Source organism: Podarcis bocagei, assembly GCF_964188305.1.
Source record: "Podarcis bocagei genome assembly, chromosome: 3".
Taxonomy (NCBI): Eukaryota; Metazoa; Chordata; class Lepidosauria; order Squamata; family Lacertidae; genus Podarcis; species Podarcis bocagei.
In genome coordinates this window covers 51,216,199-51,231,431 of record NC_138127.1, presented here as the reverse complement: position 1 = coordinate 51,231,431, position 15,233 = coordinate 51,216,199, and the positions used below count along the sequence as shown (strand labels likewise).

The 15,233-nt window shown below is 38.0% G+C and overlaps 1 protein-coding gene and 1 long non-coding RNA gene across 9 annotated transcripts in view; one reads left to right on the top strand and one right to left on the bottom strand.

Moving 5' to 3' along the window:
* Positions 1-4,406, top strand: part of LOC308582831 — a 30,684-nt gene extending 26,278 nt beyond the window's left edge. For all 3 annotated transcript variants that reach the window (XR_014005897.1, XR_014005898.1, XR_014005899.1), the window contains 2 exons: positions 2,349-2,445; positions 4,276-4,406. This is a non-coding gene — a long non-coding RNA (uncharacterized lncRNA). The remainder of the gene's footprint in view (positions 1-2,348; positions 2,446-4,275) is intronic.
* STXBP5 (syntaxin binding protein 5) overlaps positions 1-15,233 on the bottom strand; it is a 126,243-nt gene that overhangs the window by 14,338 nt on the left and 96,672 nt on the right. For 2 of the 6 annotated variants that reach the window (XM_081186298.1, XM_081186303.1), the window contains 5 exons: positions 14,714-14,773; positions 14,572-14,619; positions 8,953-9,003; positions 5,839-6,078; positions 4,116-4,485 (listed from right to left, as the gene is read on the bottom strand). In XM_081186298.1, coding sequence (XP_081042424.1) covers positions 4,116-4,485; positions 5,839-6,078; positions 8,953-9,003; positions 14,572-14,619; positions 14,714-14,773 — 769 coding nt within the window. The remainder of the gene's footprint in view (positions 1-4,115; positions 4,486-5,838; positions 6,079-8,952; positions 9,004-14,571; positions 14,620-14,713; positions 14,774-15,233) is intronic. The other 4 variants (XM_081186300.1, XM_081186299.1, XM_081186301.1 and 1 more) reach the window with 4 other exon arrangements.

The window sequence follows — 15,233 nt, the reverse complement described above, 5'->3', positions numbered from 1 at the left end:
CAAACAAACAGTCTTGACCTACTTGCAGAATCCTATAAACAAACTCTATAGCTCTATGGCATATGCCAATGCAGATTGTTTAGGAAAATATAGAATTATAGAACTGTAAAGTTGAAAGGGACCCTGAGGCTTATCTAGTCCAACTTCCTGCAGTGCAAGAATCTCAACTAGATCATACATGACAGATGGCCATCCAACCTCTGCTTAAAACCCTCCAAGGAAGGAGAGTCCACCACCTCTCATGGGAGTCTGTCCCCTCAATACCTTCATCCAGGTCATTATAAAGATTTTAGAACCCCGCAGAACTCCACATGTTCCTTTTTTCTAGGATGATGAGAAACCGTTAGTGAGCACTCTTTGGGTTTGGTCAGTGAACCAGTTACAAATCCACCTAACAGTCATCTAGTCCAGTCTGCATTTTACCAGTTTCTCAGCAAGAATATCACAGGGACTTTGTCAAAAGCCTTACTGAAATCAAGATACACTACATCCACAGCATTCTCCTGATTCACAAAGTTTGTAACTATCAAAAAGAAAGAAATGAGATTCATCAGACATGACTTGTTTTTGAGTAACCCATGGTGGGTCGTAGTAATCACAGTGTCCTTTTATAAATGCTCACAAACTGACTGTTTAATTATCTGTTCTAGGACCTTTCCTGGTATTGATGTCAAGCTGACCTATTGGTAGTTATCTGGAACTTTTTTCATGTTTTGAAGATGGGGACAACTGCCCACCTCTAGTCTTTTGGGACCTCACTTGTTGTCTAAGAATTGTCAAAGATTATAAGCAGAGGCTCTGAGTTTACTCCCGAAATTTCCTTTAGTACCCTTGAGTATAGTTCATCAGGCCCTGGAAATCTGAATTCATTTAAAGTAGCTAGGTGTTCCCTTACCACCTCTTCCCATCTTTGGCTGCAGCTCCTTCCTTGCATCATTTATTCTGTCACCATCAGGTTGGGCACTGCTTTTCTTTTGGGTGCAGAGACAAAGCAGGCATTGAGCACTTCTCTGTCACCCAATAGCATTTCTCTGTCTTCTCCAATCAGAGGATCTTGCTTGTTCTTTCTCTTGTTTTGAACATAGCCAAAGAAAACCTGTTTTACTGTTGTTAATTTATCTTGCAAGCTTGAGCTCATTCTGAGCTTTGGCCTGCCTGACCTCCCTGCAACTCATGTATAATCTTCCTTAGTGATTTCTCCTTTCTTCCATTTATTATATATTCCCTTATACATTCCCTTCTTACATATCAGCTAATCTGTAAGTTCATTATGAAGCCACATTCATTTATTTAGGTGCCTCTCCCTTTTCTTTCTTGTTGGAACTGTCTATGCCTTCAATATTTCTCATTTAAGGAACTCCCATCCATCTTGGACACCCTTCTCTTAAGAGTATTTCTGACCATGAGACCTCACACAGTAGTTCCTCAAGGTTTTTGAAATCAGCCTTCTTAAAGTCGAGAGTGCATGTCCCATTACACTCAGCTTTCCTGTAGCTAGGTATCATATAACCCAAAAGAACATGATTAATTCCTCCCAAGGTTCCCTATGCTTTCACTTTGTCCATCAGTTCCTCTGTGTTGGTGAGGACCAGGTCCAAGAGAGATGACACCCTTGTTGCTTCTTCCACCCTATTGGAAATGAAATAGTGAGGCAATTGAGGAATTGCATGCTTGGAAGAGTTTGAGCTCCAACAGATATCAGGGTAGTTGAAGTCTCCCATGACTACTATACCTTTCCTTTTTGAATGTTTAGTAAGGTCACTTCTACAATTTTTACCCATATTCTCTCAATCTGCCTTCTATGTTCCAAGTCATGGATCTCTTCACAAGTGTACATTTTCTTAACATATAATGCTACTCCTCTTCCCTTCTTGTTTGATCTATTCGTTTGGAGCAGGTTGTAGTCCTAAATTTCTATATTCCAGTCATGAGTCTCATCCCACCAGGTTTCAGTAATGCTTATTAGGTCATATTTGCCACCCTGCATTAAGTGATCAAGTTCTAATTGCTTGTTTCCCATATTCTGTGCATGTAGAGTATAGAGAGTCAACTGTGTAGAGGCAACTGAAACTATGGGTTATTCTTCTGCACACTGCTGCCTCTGTCGTCTTCCATAGAAAGTCACCTGCCACGACTACAAATCTCTTCCTTTTCTGGGGAGTGACAGGAATCGTTCTGTACACTGTACCTTCCACTACCACCTTGGTATGTTTGAGGTTTGCAGCCACTGCACCTGGTCCTCTGGCTGAGAATTGGTGTTCGAGATGAGGGCATGGAACCAATTTTGTAGTTCCAGAGACACAGCATGGCTCCTGAAAGTCCTGTTTTTTTGTGCCACATTCCTCCAGGGGTTTATCTCCTGCACTGGGGAATCTTCCTCCTCCCTAGAGGCACCCTGCCTGCATCCCTGTTCCAGCACAGTCCACTCAAAGCTTCTGATCCCAGGTTAGTTAGTTAATGCAGGTGAGTAAGTTTAAGTAATTCAAAAATACCATTGCAAAGAAGCCAAACTCTTACAACTAATACTACATGCCCCATAAATCCATAGAGGGAAGATGATGACCTAGAAATCCAACTCCATATGAAATCTTTCCCTCCTACTATTAGATTGCACTTTTCCTCTGTTCACACTGTCTCTGTGTGTTTTAAATTCAAATTTAGTCATGTCTAGCTGGAAAGCAGACACTTTTGAGAGACAGATCTGTAAAATTTAGCCTCTACTTTTAATGGCAATAGCAGCTGCCACCCAAAGATATGCTCAGCATATGTGGGCACAGTTCCTTTCATGATGCAGACAACTGTTTCCTTTCTCCCGGTCCTATCAGCTGACAAATGAAACAACAATCTCTCAATCACAGCAAGCTCGTCTGATACTGGTTTTCTTCAGATATCATACTAAATCTTGGTCAAAAAGGTTTAACCAAAGTTAACACGATGTTTAAATTGACAAACTAGTTTACATCTGGCTGGCAAGTAAGAATAAGCAACTGTTTGAAATAGGTAACAAAACATGGGGTCAGATCCAAAGGTTCTGCAAGCCCAAGACCACTTGTGGAATTGATCATTCTCCCCTCCTTCCCATTCTTTCCAGGAGTCACTCCAGAACAGTATGGGCCGAATCATGGGAGGCTGTCACAGAATGGGGAATCACCCAAAATCAGGTTGAGGAAACATACATTAGGGGAGCTCCACAGCTAGCATTCAATCTGTTGCAGCAAGAGTCTTCTGCCTAATTTGGGGTGGCATTCCCACTGCAGCCTTCCATGAGACACCCTACAGTTGAGATTCCACCTTTACTGTCTGGAGCAGCCTTTCAGGGGTGCAGGGGGCTGCAGAGGAGTGGAAAGATCAGTTGTGTAAGCATTCCACTGAGCAGCCTTTTTGCTTATGATGGCTTGGTACAATGATTCAACTGGCAAAATTTGCAGCTGAGGCACTGCACCAGATCATCAAGAGAATAACAAGCAGTAATGGCATTTTTGGAACCAAGAGTATTGTTTGGATTCTAAACTATGGTTAACACAAGCCACGATTTTAATGATATTTAAGCAGAGCCCTATTAAGTCATAATTCCAAACAAAATGATTTTAAATAGCTGTGAACTGCATTCTTAATGTTAATTAGTCAAGCCAAAAGAAGAAAAATGCATGTAGCAAAGGGATGGCAAAAGTTATCTTTTGCTTCAAAGTCATTCAAAAACTGCATTAAATCACATAAATAGGTAAACAAGTGGCTAGTTTATCAGCAGTCCTGCATACAGGTTACATATGAAGTATGCATGTTATGACTGCATGTTCTCCCCATCACTTGTACAGCTTCAGTGTGAACTGAAGAATCCTTTGTTCTAGGCTCTGTTGCAGATAAAATATGCAGCATCTGTTTGACGGATTTTAAAATAAATTAATAATAATAGAAGAAGTATATTATTTTAATACTGTAAATATATTACAGCTGCAACAATATTTTCCCATCAAATCCTTCATTTTCCCTGTGTAGTTGCAGTCTTATTCACCTATATAACATTTGTTTTCTTAAAGTCTTTGTACATTTTATGTATTTTCAGCGAACATATCTATACTGATTATATTGCCTCCTTTTAGTATTGAATATCTTACCTAAAAGTCATTATATGTCCATTGGCACAGAAACAAGCAAGGCAGATACTGTTACTCAGTGCCACTATATCTCCACGAAGGACAAATGAAGTCTCTGTTATATTTTGCTTATAAGTACAGTTCTGTGAAGGCAGTGAAATAACTTTTGCTTGCTTTTCAGAACATATCACTGCATATTGGTTTTCACTGATTTCCTGAGAGGAGGATGGAGACACTGAGACAGGCCGGCGTTTCTTCACCTTATCCTTTTCGTCCTTGTCTTCAGGAACATTGGGTTCTCTCCAGGGTTCATATGCTGGTGGAACTAATGATCCTGTAGTGTCCAGAAAAGCCATTCTCAGTATTGCCCCTTTAAGCCTTAGTATGGTTCCTAAGATACAGAAATAGAGAACTTTGCTAAAATATCTGTACAATTTTTGACTAATAAAAACATGTCCAGCCTAATAAACTGAAATGTATTCCTAATTTATAAAGCACTCTTAAACTATTGCCTCCATAATACCATGACATGTAGAATGTGCTTAGGGGTCACTCCTAAACAAGAGTCCTTTCTGGAACGAAGTCTTCAAGAAATACATGTAAGCACATAACTTGTTTTTTAATGAAGGATCATACTGAAGAACCCATAGGAAAGTACATTTATATGTACTTATGTTTGGAAGCTAATTTTTTAATGAAATACTGCCTTGAATTTGTTCTGAAAAAAAGGGGGGGGTTCCTGTTTGCAGAAGATACTGAGATCCAGCAGAGGGTCTATGCTGGAGGAAGGAATCCCCCCCCCCCCCCGTTCCTTCTTCCTCTAGCCTCCCCATGTTGCTGCTTATGAGCTTCCCATAGGCATCTGGCTGGTCACTGTGAGCATAAGATGCTGGGCCTTTAATCTGATCCAGTAGGGCTCTTTTATTCTTATGCACTCATGTCAGTTGCTGAAACCACCATAACAGATTTTCAGAGATCATAGGGGCGATGATGGAGAGAGGAAAGTAGCTAAAATGGTCTCCCCCCCCCCCATATAGTGTAACTCTATGAATCACATGTCTGGATCAAACCACTTCGTTTATACATCTTTTCTCTTTCTTTAACCCTGTGTTGAAATAAGATAATGCTGGCAACATGATGGCAGCACACACACACAAATTACAGTTCCTGCTTATCTTTTTTTTGGGGGGGGTGTGGAGAATTTTAAAAAAGCAGGATTTCTGGCATCCCTCAGAGGTCCTTTCCATCTATAGGAGAAAACAATACAGAAATCTATAGATAAAGAATAATAAAATTCAGGGGAAAGGACTTGCTCACAATTGCCCTCAAATGCTGTTGTACAGGATAGCCAAATCTACAGATTTTCTAATCCTGTGCTTCCAAATCAAGATGACATGTCCATTTATACAAAGCACAATCTACTTGAGGCATATGGTTAGAAATATTGCAGTTTATGAAAGATATTATTTTCCTTTTACACATGTGAAGATGAAATTTTACAGATGAAAAGGATTGTGTTGAATTCATATATACCTGATTATATATAAGCTTTAGCACTATAAGAGAAGCCAACAAATGCAATTCTCACAAGAAAGTTCACTTTTCTGGCAAAATACGCCAGAAGAAGCCAACAAACGGCCTTCTTGCTTTTGTGCTGATGACGGTCATAATCACAACACCACATTAAGAATTAAAAGCACATAGTATTTTGCACATTCTATACTCTGCCTTGTGAAATACATACCACTGGGAGATACAATTACTGGCTGAAGTAGTCTTTGCTCTCCTCCTGGGGGTAAATTCAATGCAATGACTAAAACTGTACCCAACGTAGTACCAACCCACAAGCAGGGTGAAGGTGCTGTATCAGCTTTTCGTGTGAAAGTCTCACAGAAATGAAGAGCTGAAATTGCTTCTCGAGATTCCTTGTCAATGCTGGTGACACTAGAACTCCTGGATCTGCTGAAGGAGTTGTCTCTAACATCTGAAATATTTAATATTAATTTAAACACAATGAAAAATAGTCCATCTTCACTTTAAAGGACAGTTTAGCTATAAGGCGTCTATAAAAACTCAATTCACTACAGTTAAGTCAATTTCACACATTGCATGTCTTAGGTGAACACTTAAGTAACAAGTGTGAAAGAAATGTGTTTGAACATACACATATATGCCCATCATGGTCTACTAGTATCGACAAAGAAGTGAATCTATGTATCTGTACATGAAAAGTGGCTTGCAGAATATACCATACTTTATCATAATTACATTTATCTTTTAGATAGGACAACACAGCTGTGATCAAGTAATTTTTTTAAAAAAAGATATATATCATAATGTTGCATGATGCGCCGTTTCTCAGACCAGCTTGGTCATTTTCTTTCTGACTAGTTTTATGAGATGCTATGCACTATGGAGGAAAATGTTGTAAACATATATTAAGTTCTTTTACAAACACACACACAAACACATACACATACACACTTACACACAGAGAGCTATTGATTTCTTTTTTAGTTCAGATTAATAGTTCTCACTATTTTTTAAGGCTAGTTATTGCAACTTTAGGACAGAGGATCTATTTGCTTATGTAAATTAGATGAACCCATAAATGTACTCCCCCCCCCCGAAACACCAATATAATGTTAGGTCAGATTTCTGAGCTAAAAACTAGAGCCCAGACACTTAAAATATATACTCTCATAGACCACCCAGCCACAGGATCTATTGAACATGTGTATTTAATGTGGAGAGATAGGGAAGGGGATGGTGGTAGAGTACGATACAGTTGTCTAGATAAGATTAATTATGGGTGTTTGCTTTAGTGTATCTGTAGTATACGGTTAGCAACACAATGACGGTATTTGATAAAGGTACAGGGCAGGACCTTTCTATGGCAGTAGCATTAACTGTGAAGGCCACTGCATAAGAAGGTCAATGCATGCCCATCTCTTTTGATGCTATTAAGCTTATCAGGAGCTATTTGTTTCCAGTAGGGCTTTTGTTATTGATGATGATGTTGATGATGCTTCTATTATTTTGTTATATTGCTTAATCTTATTGCTTAGTTTTAAAGTTGAGTTGTACTTTCAAAATTGTGGTTTTATTTTTATGACAGAAAGTTTTATACAAAAACTCAATACTTCTCAAGTTTGTAAAACAGTGAGATTTCCAAATTGTGTGTCCCAAGAGGAGCTGAAGTGTGCCTTGAAAAGTTAAGCCACCATGTTGAATGCACTCAACTCTCTATGCTAAAGTAGCAAGAACATAGCATTGTTCCTCCTATCCTTTGCCAATATTTGAGCAGTGAAGGCATCTTGAAGGAGAGAGGAAGAACACACTGAGATTTTATGACACAGTTCAGTCCATGTAAATATATTGTTCATATTTTAGATCCATTGAAAGTATGAAAATGATTTCTGACCTATTAAATTGCCATACTGGTCATACTGTCCCTTTCAAAAGTACAGTATGTTAAAATCTCATTTTCATACGAACACCAGACTTTTAAACCTGATATTATATAGTGATTTGCTGCATTTAGTAAGCATGTTTGTAAAGAAGAACTGCAAAAAAGCAGAAGGATCAGAAAAGTGTGAAGAAATACTGAAATTTCAAGATTAACATGCACATCTGTAACAAATAAGATAAACCAAAAACCTTATAATTCACTGAAAGTAGGGGATGTGCCTGACATTGATTTCTGCCTCTTTGAATTTTAGTTTGTACCTTTCTTTTGATAGAGAACTCTACAGTACTATTTCCTTAGTAAAACAGCAAGGGCTTTAATGGACACGTAAATTTGCTAAGACATAGTTCAAGAAAACAGGATGATTTCATAAAGGCATTCAGATTTAAACATGAGCGTATGCCTACTGTACTACTAATATCTATATATGATTTTAGTTTTATATGCTAATGGTCCAATCAAAATCAATAAAGACCGACACACAATTATATCCCCATGGATCTTAAAACCTAAAGCCTCACTACTGAGGCCATGATCTGAAGAACTATGAAGTTCCATTTGCTAAGGGTACTTAAAAAGTTTTTTTAATTGTATCCCACTACTCCAGAATAGCAAACTATATTTAAAAGTAATGGTGGTTTTAAAGGCAGCTGTTTGTATTCTTGCCTAAGTTTCTCAAACTGTGTATACAGTTGCAACACCCCACTGTGATGCACATAGCAGTTGATTAAATACTTGTTTTAAGACTCAGGTGATTGATTAGATCTTAAGAAATATTATGTAGCTGAAGCAGCAGCCTATTTATTCAATTTATTTTTTACATTTATATCTTGCTTTTACTCTAGGGAGCGCAAGGCAGCACACGTTATTCCTCTGATGCCTCTTTTATTCACACAACAGTCATGTGGAATAGGTTAGGTTGAGAGAAAGTGAATGACTCAAGTAAGCCAGTGAGCTGAATGACTCAATAGAGATCTGAATCTGGATCTTCAAGTCCTAACTCAACACTCTTATAACCACTACACCACACTGGCTATGAAAAGAGGTATATAGGCTTTCCTTAAACTATTCTTGTTTTCCATACAGTGTCCAAACTGATAATAATGTGAAACATGGTGATTAAAAAACAAGAACCTAAGAAGAAAATTTTATGTCTTATTTCAGTAGATTTCCCATGGTTTTAAAAGATAAGAACATAAAAGTGGCTCCAAGTAGATGGAAAAGCATTTTGCTCACATGCATTAAATACTGTCAAATTTTGGAATACAACAATGGAAATTAAATGGACTCCCCCCTACTTAGTAGTTAGGTCACTGTATGTGTTTCTTTTTCCGCAGCCTTTTCAAAAATTGTAAACATCATTAATACAGGCTTTGAACAAACACTTACCTAACTCAGGTTTCAGTTCAGTTGGTAAGCTTAATTTTCTAGACATCTTTGCTGAAAAATAATGTATAGTTTTATAATAAAGCTAGAATGATCACATTTTAAAGAGTTTATGAAACTAAGAATTTAAGCTGTTTGTTTCCAAAATAAGAAATCATATACAACAGTTGTAAGCAAGGAAGGTATGCGCATTTACACATATATTTGTACCAGGTTTTAGTGACAAGTGTGCAGTCAGAGTATGACCGTGTACCTTCTTTGGAGGTATGAACAGTTAAGAACATTAGTAGTTAAAATTCTCAGAATCTCTGATGTCTTTATTGTAGTGCACTGTAAGTCATTATTTTGTATGATTTCCCTGGCACTAAATGGTTTTAAAAATTGAGTCAAGTTTACTTAAGCATCTTTCCAACCACCTCCCCCAAACAATGGAATACTAACACTACAAAAAGAATAAAAAACCGCTGAACCACAAAAAATGATATATTTTAGAAAAATTCACAGAAATACACTGTAAAGTTAAAGACCACATAATAGTGGATGTGGCTACTGGGAATATACTGGAGACAAATTTGTATAGAAAATAAGTTCATGAACTATGTTCCTGGGGAAGGACTCTTTTCTCCACTGATGAGGCCAAGTTAGCCAGAACCACCATTGGCAGAGGGCAACTCCATCAAGCCCCTACCTGCAAGGAATCTAATTGCTGTCAAACAGCACTGTTCAACGGAAGGAAGAACCATGTGGAAGAAGCATCCCTGACCCAATTAGGGTACCATTGCTCCTCTAGTTGGGCGGGGACAAGGCAGAGACAAACAGAACCTGAAGCAGTCTGGTCCTGTGCTCTAGAATACAACATCTACATGTGGAAGCCAACCCTGCTGAGAATGCAAACAACAAGATTCATACATATTGGTAAGCTGTCTTGACATATGCAAACCACTTTAAGAATTTTTTGCTGAAAAGCAGGATATAAATGTTCTAAATAAATAAAGCAAGGTAATACTATGCTGCAAGTCAACTGGACAGAAAAGTGAGGAGGTGATGGAACAGTCAAAGAACATACTGTGCTAGTTGATACCTAAACTCCAAATATAGCTGGAGAAGCCTGTATACTTTAGGACTGGTGAGCCTTTAAGACTACATTTTCCATACAAACTTGCTCAAATGCCCCACTCTGAAGCTGAGGCCCTTCCTGGGGTCTTTTCATTGATGGTGTCTAAAAGTATGCAATTCCATCTTCAGGAAGGTTTGTTTGGCTCTTGTTTCTTTCAATAGGTTAAGATCATTTTGTTTAGATGTGCTTAAAGTGGGATGATGGGGGAGACAGGAGAAAGGGTTGCTGCTGCTTTTTTTTTAGTTTGTTTTATACCGGTTGTTGTAAGATGCTGTTTTAAATTTTATTTTGTTTTATGTGATGTAAAATTGTTATGCTTTATGTTTTGTTTGTATGGTATTGATTTTAACCTTGCTAGTTGAAAAACCAGTTCTGAGAGATTTAGTGTAGACTTTAATATGGTCACATATTACATTTAGATATCATTTTGAACAAGTTGATTTTTAAAGGCCACTTACAAGTCTGATTTTTAAAATTTTGCTAGTTTTGCATTTGCTTGGTAAAAAATGTATTTATTCACCCAGGTCACAGTGGAGACCTTGACAGCCATAGGAGAGACAGACAACGACACATGCACACACAAAGAAATTTGTAGCCATATTAAAAATGCAAGCAAATTTCAGTGAGTACTGAAGACCTGGTCAGAAGAATATATAAAGACACTCATTATTACTGGAGTATTTTAATCCATTTCCCCATCAAAATTGCACTCCGCATCAGCCAACAGGAAGTATTCAGTGAAAGGCACCACAACAAACAGCTCTCAAAGAGCCCCAGACAAATCCCATCTAGGACGCATCAAACCCCAAAGCTTTAGATCTCATCAGATAGGGACAATGCACACATGCCTACAGTAGGAATGTTACTGGTGTTTTCAATGAAAGTGGCTCACTAAACACAGATGTATGAACTGTAGATAAAAGCAAATCAGAAATTAAATTCTTTTAAATCAAAGTCACCACTCATTGTTTAAAATAGGCAGCCACTATCAGAAGAATCTACCTGAGAAGGCCAAACATAACATCTAAAGAGTCTGGTACTGAATTATGACCAATACAGATTTAAAATTGTACCAAGAGACATGACCACAGAACATAAGCAGGTGATCTAATCCTGCTCACTGAAAATACTGACATTTGCCATAGAAGCAGCAATTGTTATGGACAAATTAGTATAATTCACACAGTACCTCTTGAAAGGAGTTCATAAATTGTAATTATTGGGCATATCAGCCTAGCGTGTAGATAAAACTGACACAGTGAGAACAGCATATAAGCAACAACTCAGAGGGTAAACCAATTGTCTCTTTTCCTTTACTTCTTTGCCATGCCTGCAGAATTTGTGCCATACCAACTTAACAGCAGTTTAAATCAGTAGGCAAAATTAACTAGCTATACATTTAATGGTGCCTGATTAATTACAGGAACCATTTTGAAAGCAGTTCATATAGTTAATCATCTCCTCTAGCAAAACTGCATCTGCAGTCCACACCACCAAAAAATACCTTCTACTGAGGAGGAGGGCTTGCTTGTGGCTCCCCATGTTCATGACACACACAGTTTCAGAGGGTATTTGGGATAACTAATAGTTATTTCCCTTGGCAACTCTCTTCTATTGCTGTGGGTTTATTTTCTGCTTACTTTATTATTTATCTCTTTTTATGTTGCATGAATTCTGTTCAACACAAAATTGAGATATATCATCTTAAAATAACAATAATTTTAACGTTCTTTGTATGCTTTTTTTCATTTCTGCAAGCCAAACAGCTGAATCTTTGTGTGCCTTTGAGTTTCCTCCAAATATATCCTTGCTATGTTGGGTGAGGCCCAGAGAAAAAAGGATGCCAGCCACTGCAGAGCTGCCCAGCCTGGAACTGAAAGATGAGGTCGTTAAAGTCAAAGTAGATCAAATTTCGGAAATATTGTGCCCACCACAGAGTCACCTGGCACACTACATCTCCTTTCAGTGCCTAGACTGTTAAAGCAAGAATACTGTGCCTGCCCAGGAAGAAGCTCACCTGGTCCAGAACAATTGGTTTCCCCCCAAGGTCCTCTCACTTAAATGGATGGCTCTGCAGCATCCTTCCTCCAGCTGGCAGCCATCTGCTAGGTTCATGGGGTGGGGAATAGACTGCCTACCCAGGAGGTGCAGGGGCTGGAGGAACAGATCACCTGCCTAGGGGTAAATCTTGCACAAGTCCTGGATAATCTGAAGACCTGTAGAAAGAGCATGGCAAACTTCCTGGACTGTCCAACAGAAGTCTGCAAGACTGCTATTCTGTCTTATCTTAAGATAAAGCTGATGAAAAAAGTATGAATAGTTCTCATGAGCCAGACTTAACCTCCAGGAGCCCTCTTGATAATATGCCTCCTCTTTGTATACAGAGTAACTAAGATTACACTCTTTGAAGTCTTTCGGCTGCTTCAGCAAACAGCAGAATACTACTACTGACTGCAACTGGACATAGCAGAGGCCACTTTCAAAAGTGGTAATTTGCCAAAGATTTTCTTTGCCCTATTGCATCCATGCAGAGCCTTATGGTGGATTTATTCCAGAGGTCAATGGTGTTCTGTTCCCTCATTCATCCAGAAGGTAGAATCTTCTGTAACCAAGTCAGACATTTTCACTAGTCACTTTGCAGATAAAATGCTCACATTGTTCTAACCTTCATGCCACAATTAGAGCAGAGTCTGAACTACAGTTTGCTCTTCCTTGGATTTAGCTTTGCCACTATCTCACGGCGATAGGATGTTTGGTAAGGCACATGTGCCATATGGATATTGTATGCACATACACCTTGACTGGTAAGAGATAGGCTAGCATCTCAAGCGGAGAGAGGAGGGAAGTAATCTTTTCTTGTCAGCATCCATCACTGCCATTTAATGCAGCAGACCAACCAATACCACTCATGTGTCCCTGGGTGCTGGTGGAGTTGTGAAGCAAACCTTCAGTTTCTCTCCCTCCTTTGTTATTTCTTTTTCTCTTTTGACTGCACAAAATGGCAAAGCAGCAGATTTTTACCTGGAGGTAACTGGTGCTGCATACAGGTGTGTCATGCATATCATGAAGTAACACAGCTGGAGAACTAGTGGCATGATGGCAACATCCATCTCCATCCAGAGTTTGTCTCTGAAAATGAACCTAATACTTTGGACTAGCATATCTAGCACACATCAATAAATTTGTGGCATCTTCTAGGATTCTTTTTACAGACACTTATGCACAATGCCACACAGGCTAGCTGGTTAGTTACCCATTATACAAGTGCTTCCTTTAATCATAGAACTGCTTGTGGGTGACAGTTTTTGTGAGAGCGAATCTCCCCGTCATTTCCTTTTTACTATGCTAATAAGTCAAGTCAAAAGACAGCAAGTAGAAACTTCCTTAATTTGAGAAGCTTCTGGTTTTATTTCCCAACCATACTAGAGCAGTATGGCTGTGACTTCTTTGTGGCTGGATACCTCATTGCTCTCTTGACATTTGAATGAAAGCAGCACATAGAATGGGCATCACAGCATCCTAGAAGCCAGTCTTGTTGACACAGGAAGAGTAACAGTGGAAAAGAAGCACTTAATTTGTAGTGACTTGCACACAACTTGCAGATTAACAGATATGTTGTTTCAACACATTAAAACTAAATCTATAAAATTCCCTTTGACACCGAACGTTGTGATAAACTGAAGATATTAAAGAAGAAACATGATCAAGAAAATAACCATTAGACAACATGCTGTAAATATGCAAATTTAGAAGAGAGATAAGCTACTGTGGTTACTCTGAAATATATATTGTTACACATAATTAGTAAAATCTCACTACAAGTAAACAATTAGATAGAAATAATGATAAATGGGAGAAAGTCTGCTAAGTAATTTAATTTCCATTCAAACAGATGACCAATAGGTTTAACAGATATACTCTAAAATAAAAAGCAGAACAACCATATCCAAGCAATAAGGTTATTTCTTATGCTCTTACAACAGAAGGGTTCAATCCACCTTATGCATGTACTGCAAACTTGATAAGTAATTTGCAATTTAATTGTCAGTGATCAAAGATCAATTAGCAACAAGGATTCAGAGAGAATACACTTATTGTTGAAATACATGAATTAAAATGTTACGTACTTTATTGCCAAGAAGCTAAAACCATTGTTCATGCATTTCAGAATTAGCGTTAACACTTTGAGAGCCTATGTTAAAACCATTTTATACGGCACTGCTCAAAGGATTGAACCCTTTCAGTATTTCTGAATAGAAACCAAAACCTTTGTAGAAGGATGTGCATATACAATTAGAGAAAATTAAGAGCCCAATCTCTTGAATTGTGTTAATAATTGAGTACAGTATATTAGCAGAGAAGCAGCCCAAAGGAACACCACTTATGGTTAGGAGAATATTAATTTAACAAATATAATGCAGCGTGCTTTGTTTTGCTGCAGAGTTAAGCGCTGCATAGAATAAGGTCCCAGGTAAGGAGCAAAGGAGAATTTTTCTAGTTCCTACCTATATCATTGGCTACCATCTTGGAAAACTTTCTGCTTTTGGTCTTCACTGCAAATAATATTTCAATACAAAATGTCAATTTACTAAAAATATGAGCTAATGAAAATTTATGATAATTCTCTTAAAAATAAAAATACTATACCCTTTTCTATAAAATTATTCATTTTTTGATCATCATCAGAATTGTTGGGAGAACCAGAACCTAAATGAGTGAAGATAAGAATGAAAGGGACATACGAAATGGATATTAACAAAAAAGGATGCATACAAAAAAATTATGACAGATGACAAAATGAGAAAGACTATATATCCTAATCCATATCATATGCAACAATAAACCCCTAAATAAACACCTCTTTGGGTATTATGGATGATTTATAATTCTAGGCTTTTTTCCTGGAAAAAAAGAGGGAGTATTCACCTATATCTCCGGCTTTATGCCCTTAGAATTTGCATAAAGACACCTACATTTGAGACAGATAACTTTTGCATCTCCCATGTTTTACTTTCATCATACACAGCTTTAATTTTTTGAACTTATGCTGGTGCTACAATTTTCTAGTACAGATGAGACTACACAACCAAAGGAAAGCCTAGAAGATACGTATTTTCTGATGGGAATTGGGAAACAAAACAGTCTGGAAAGGTTGCTTGTGTTCAGA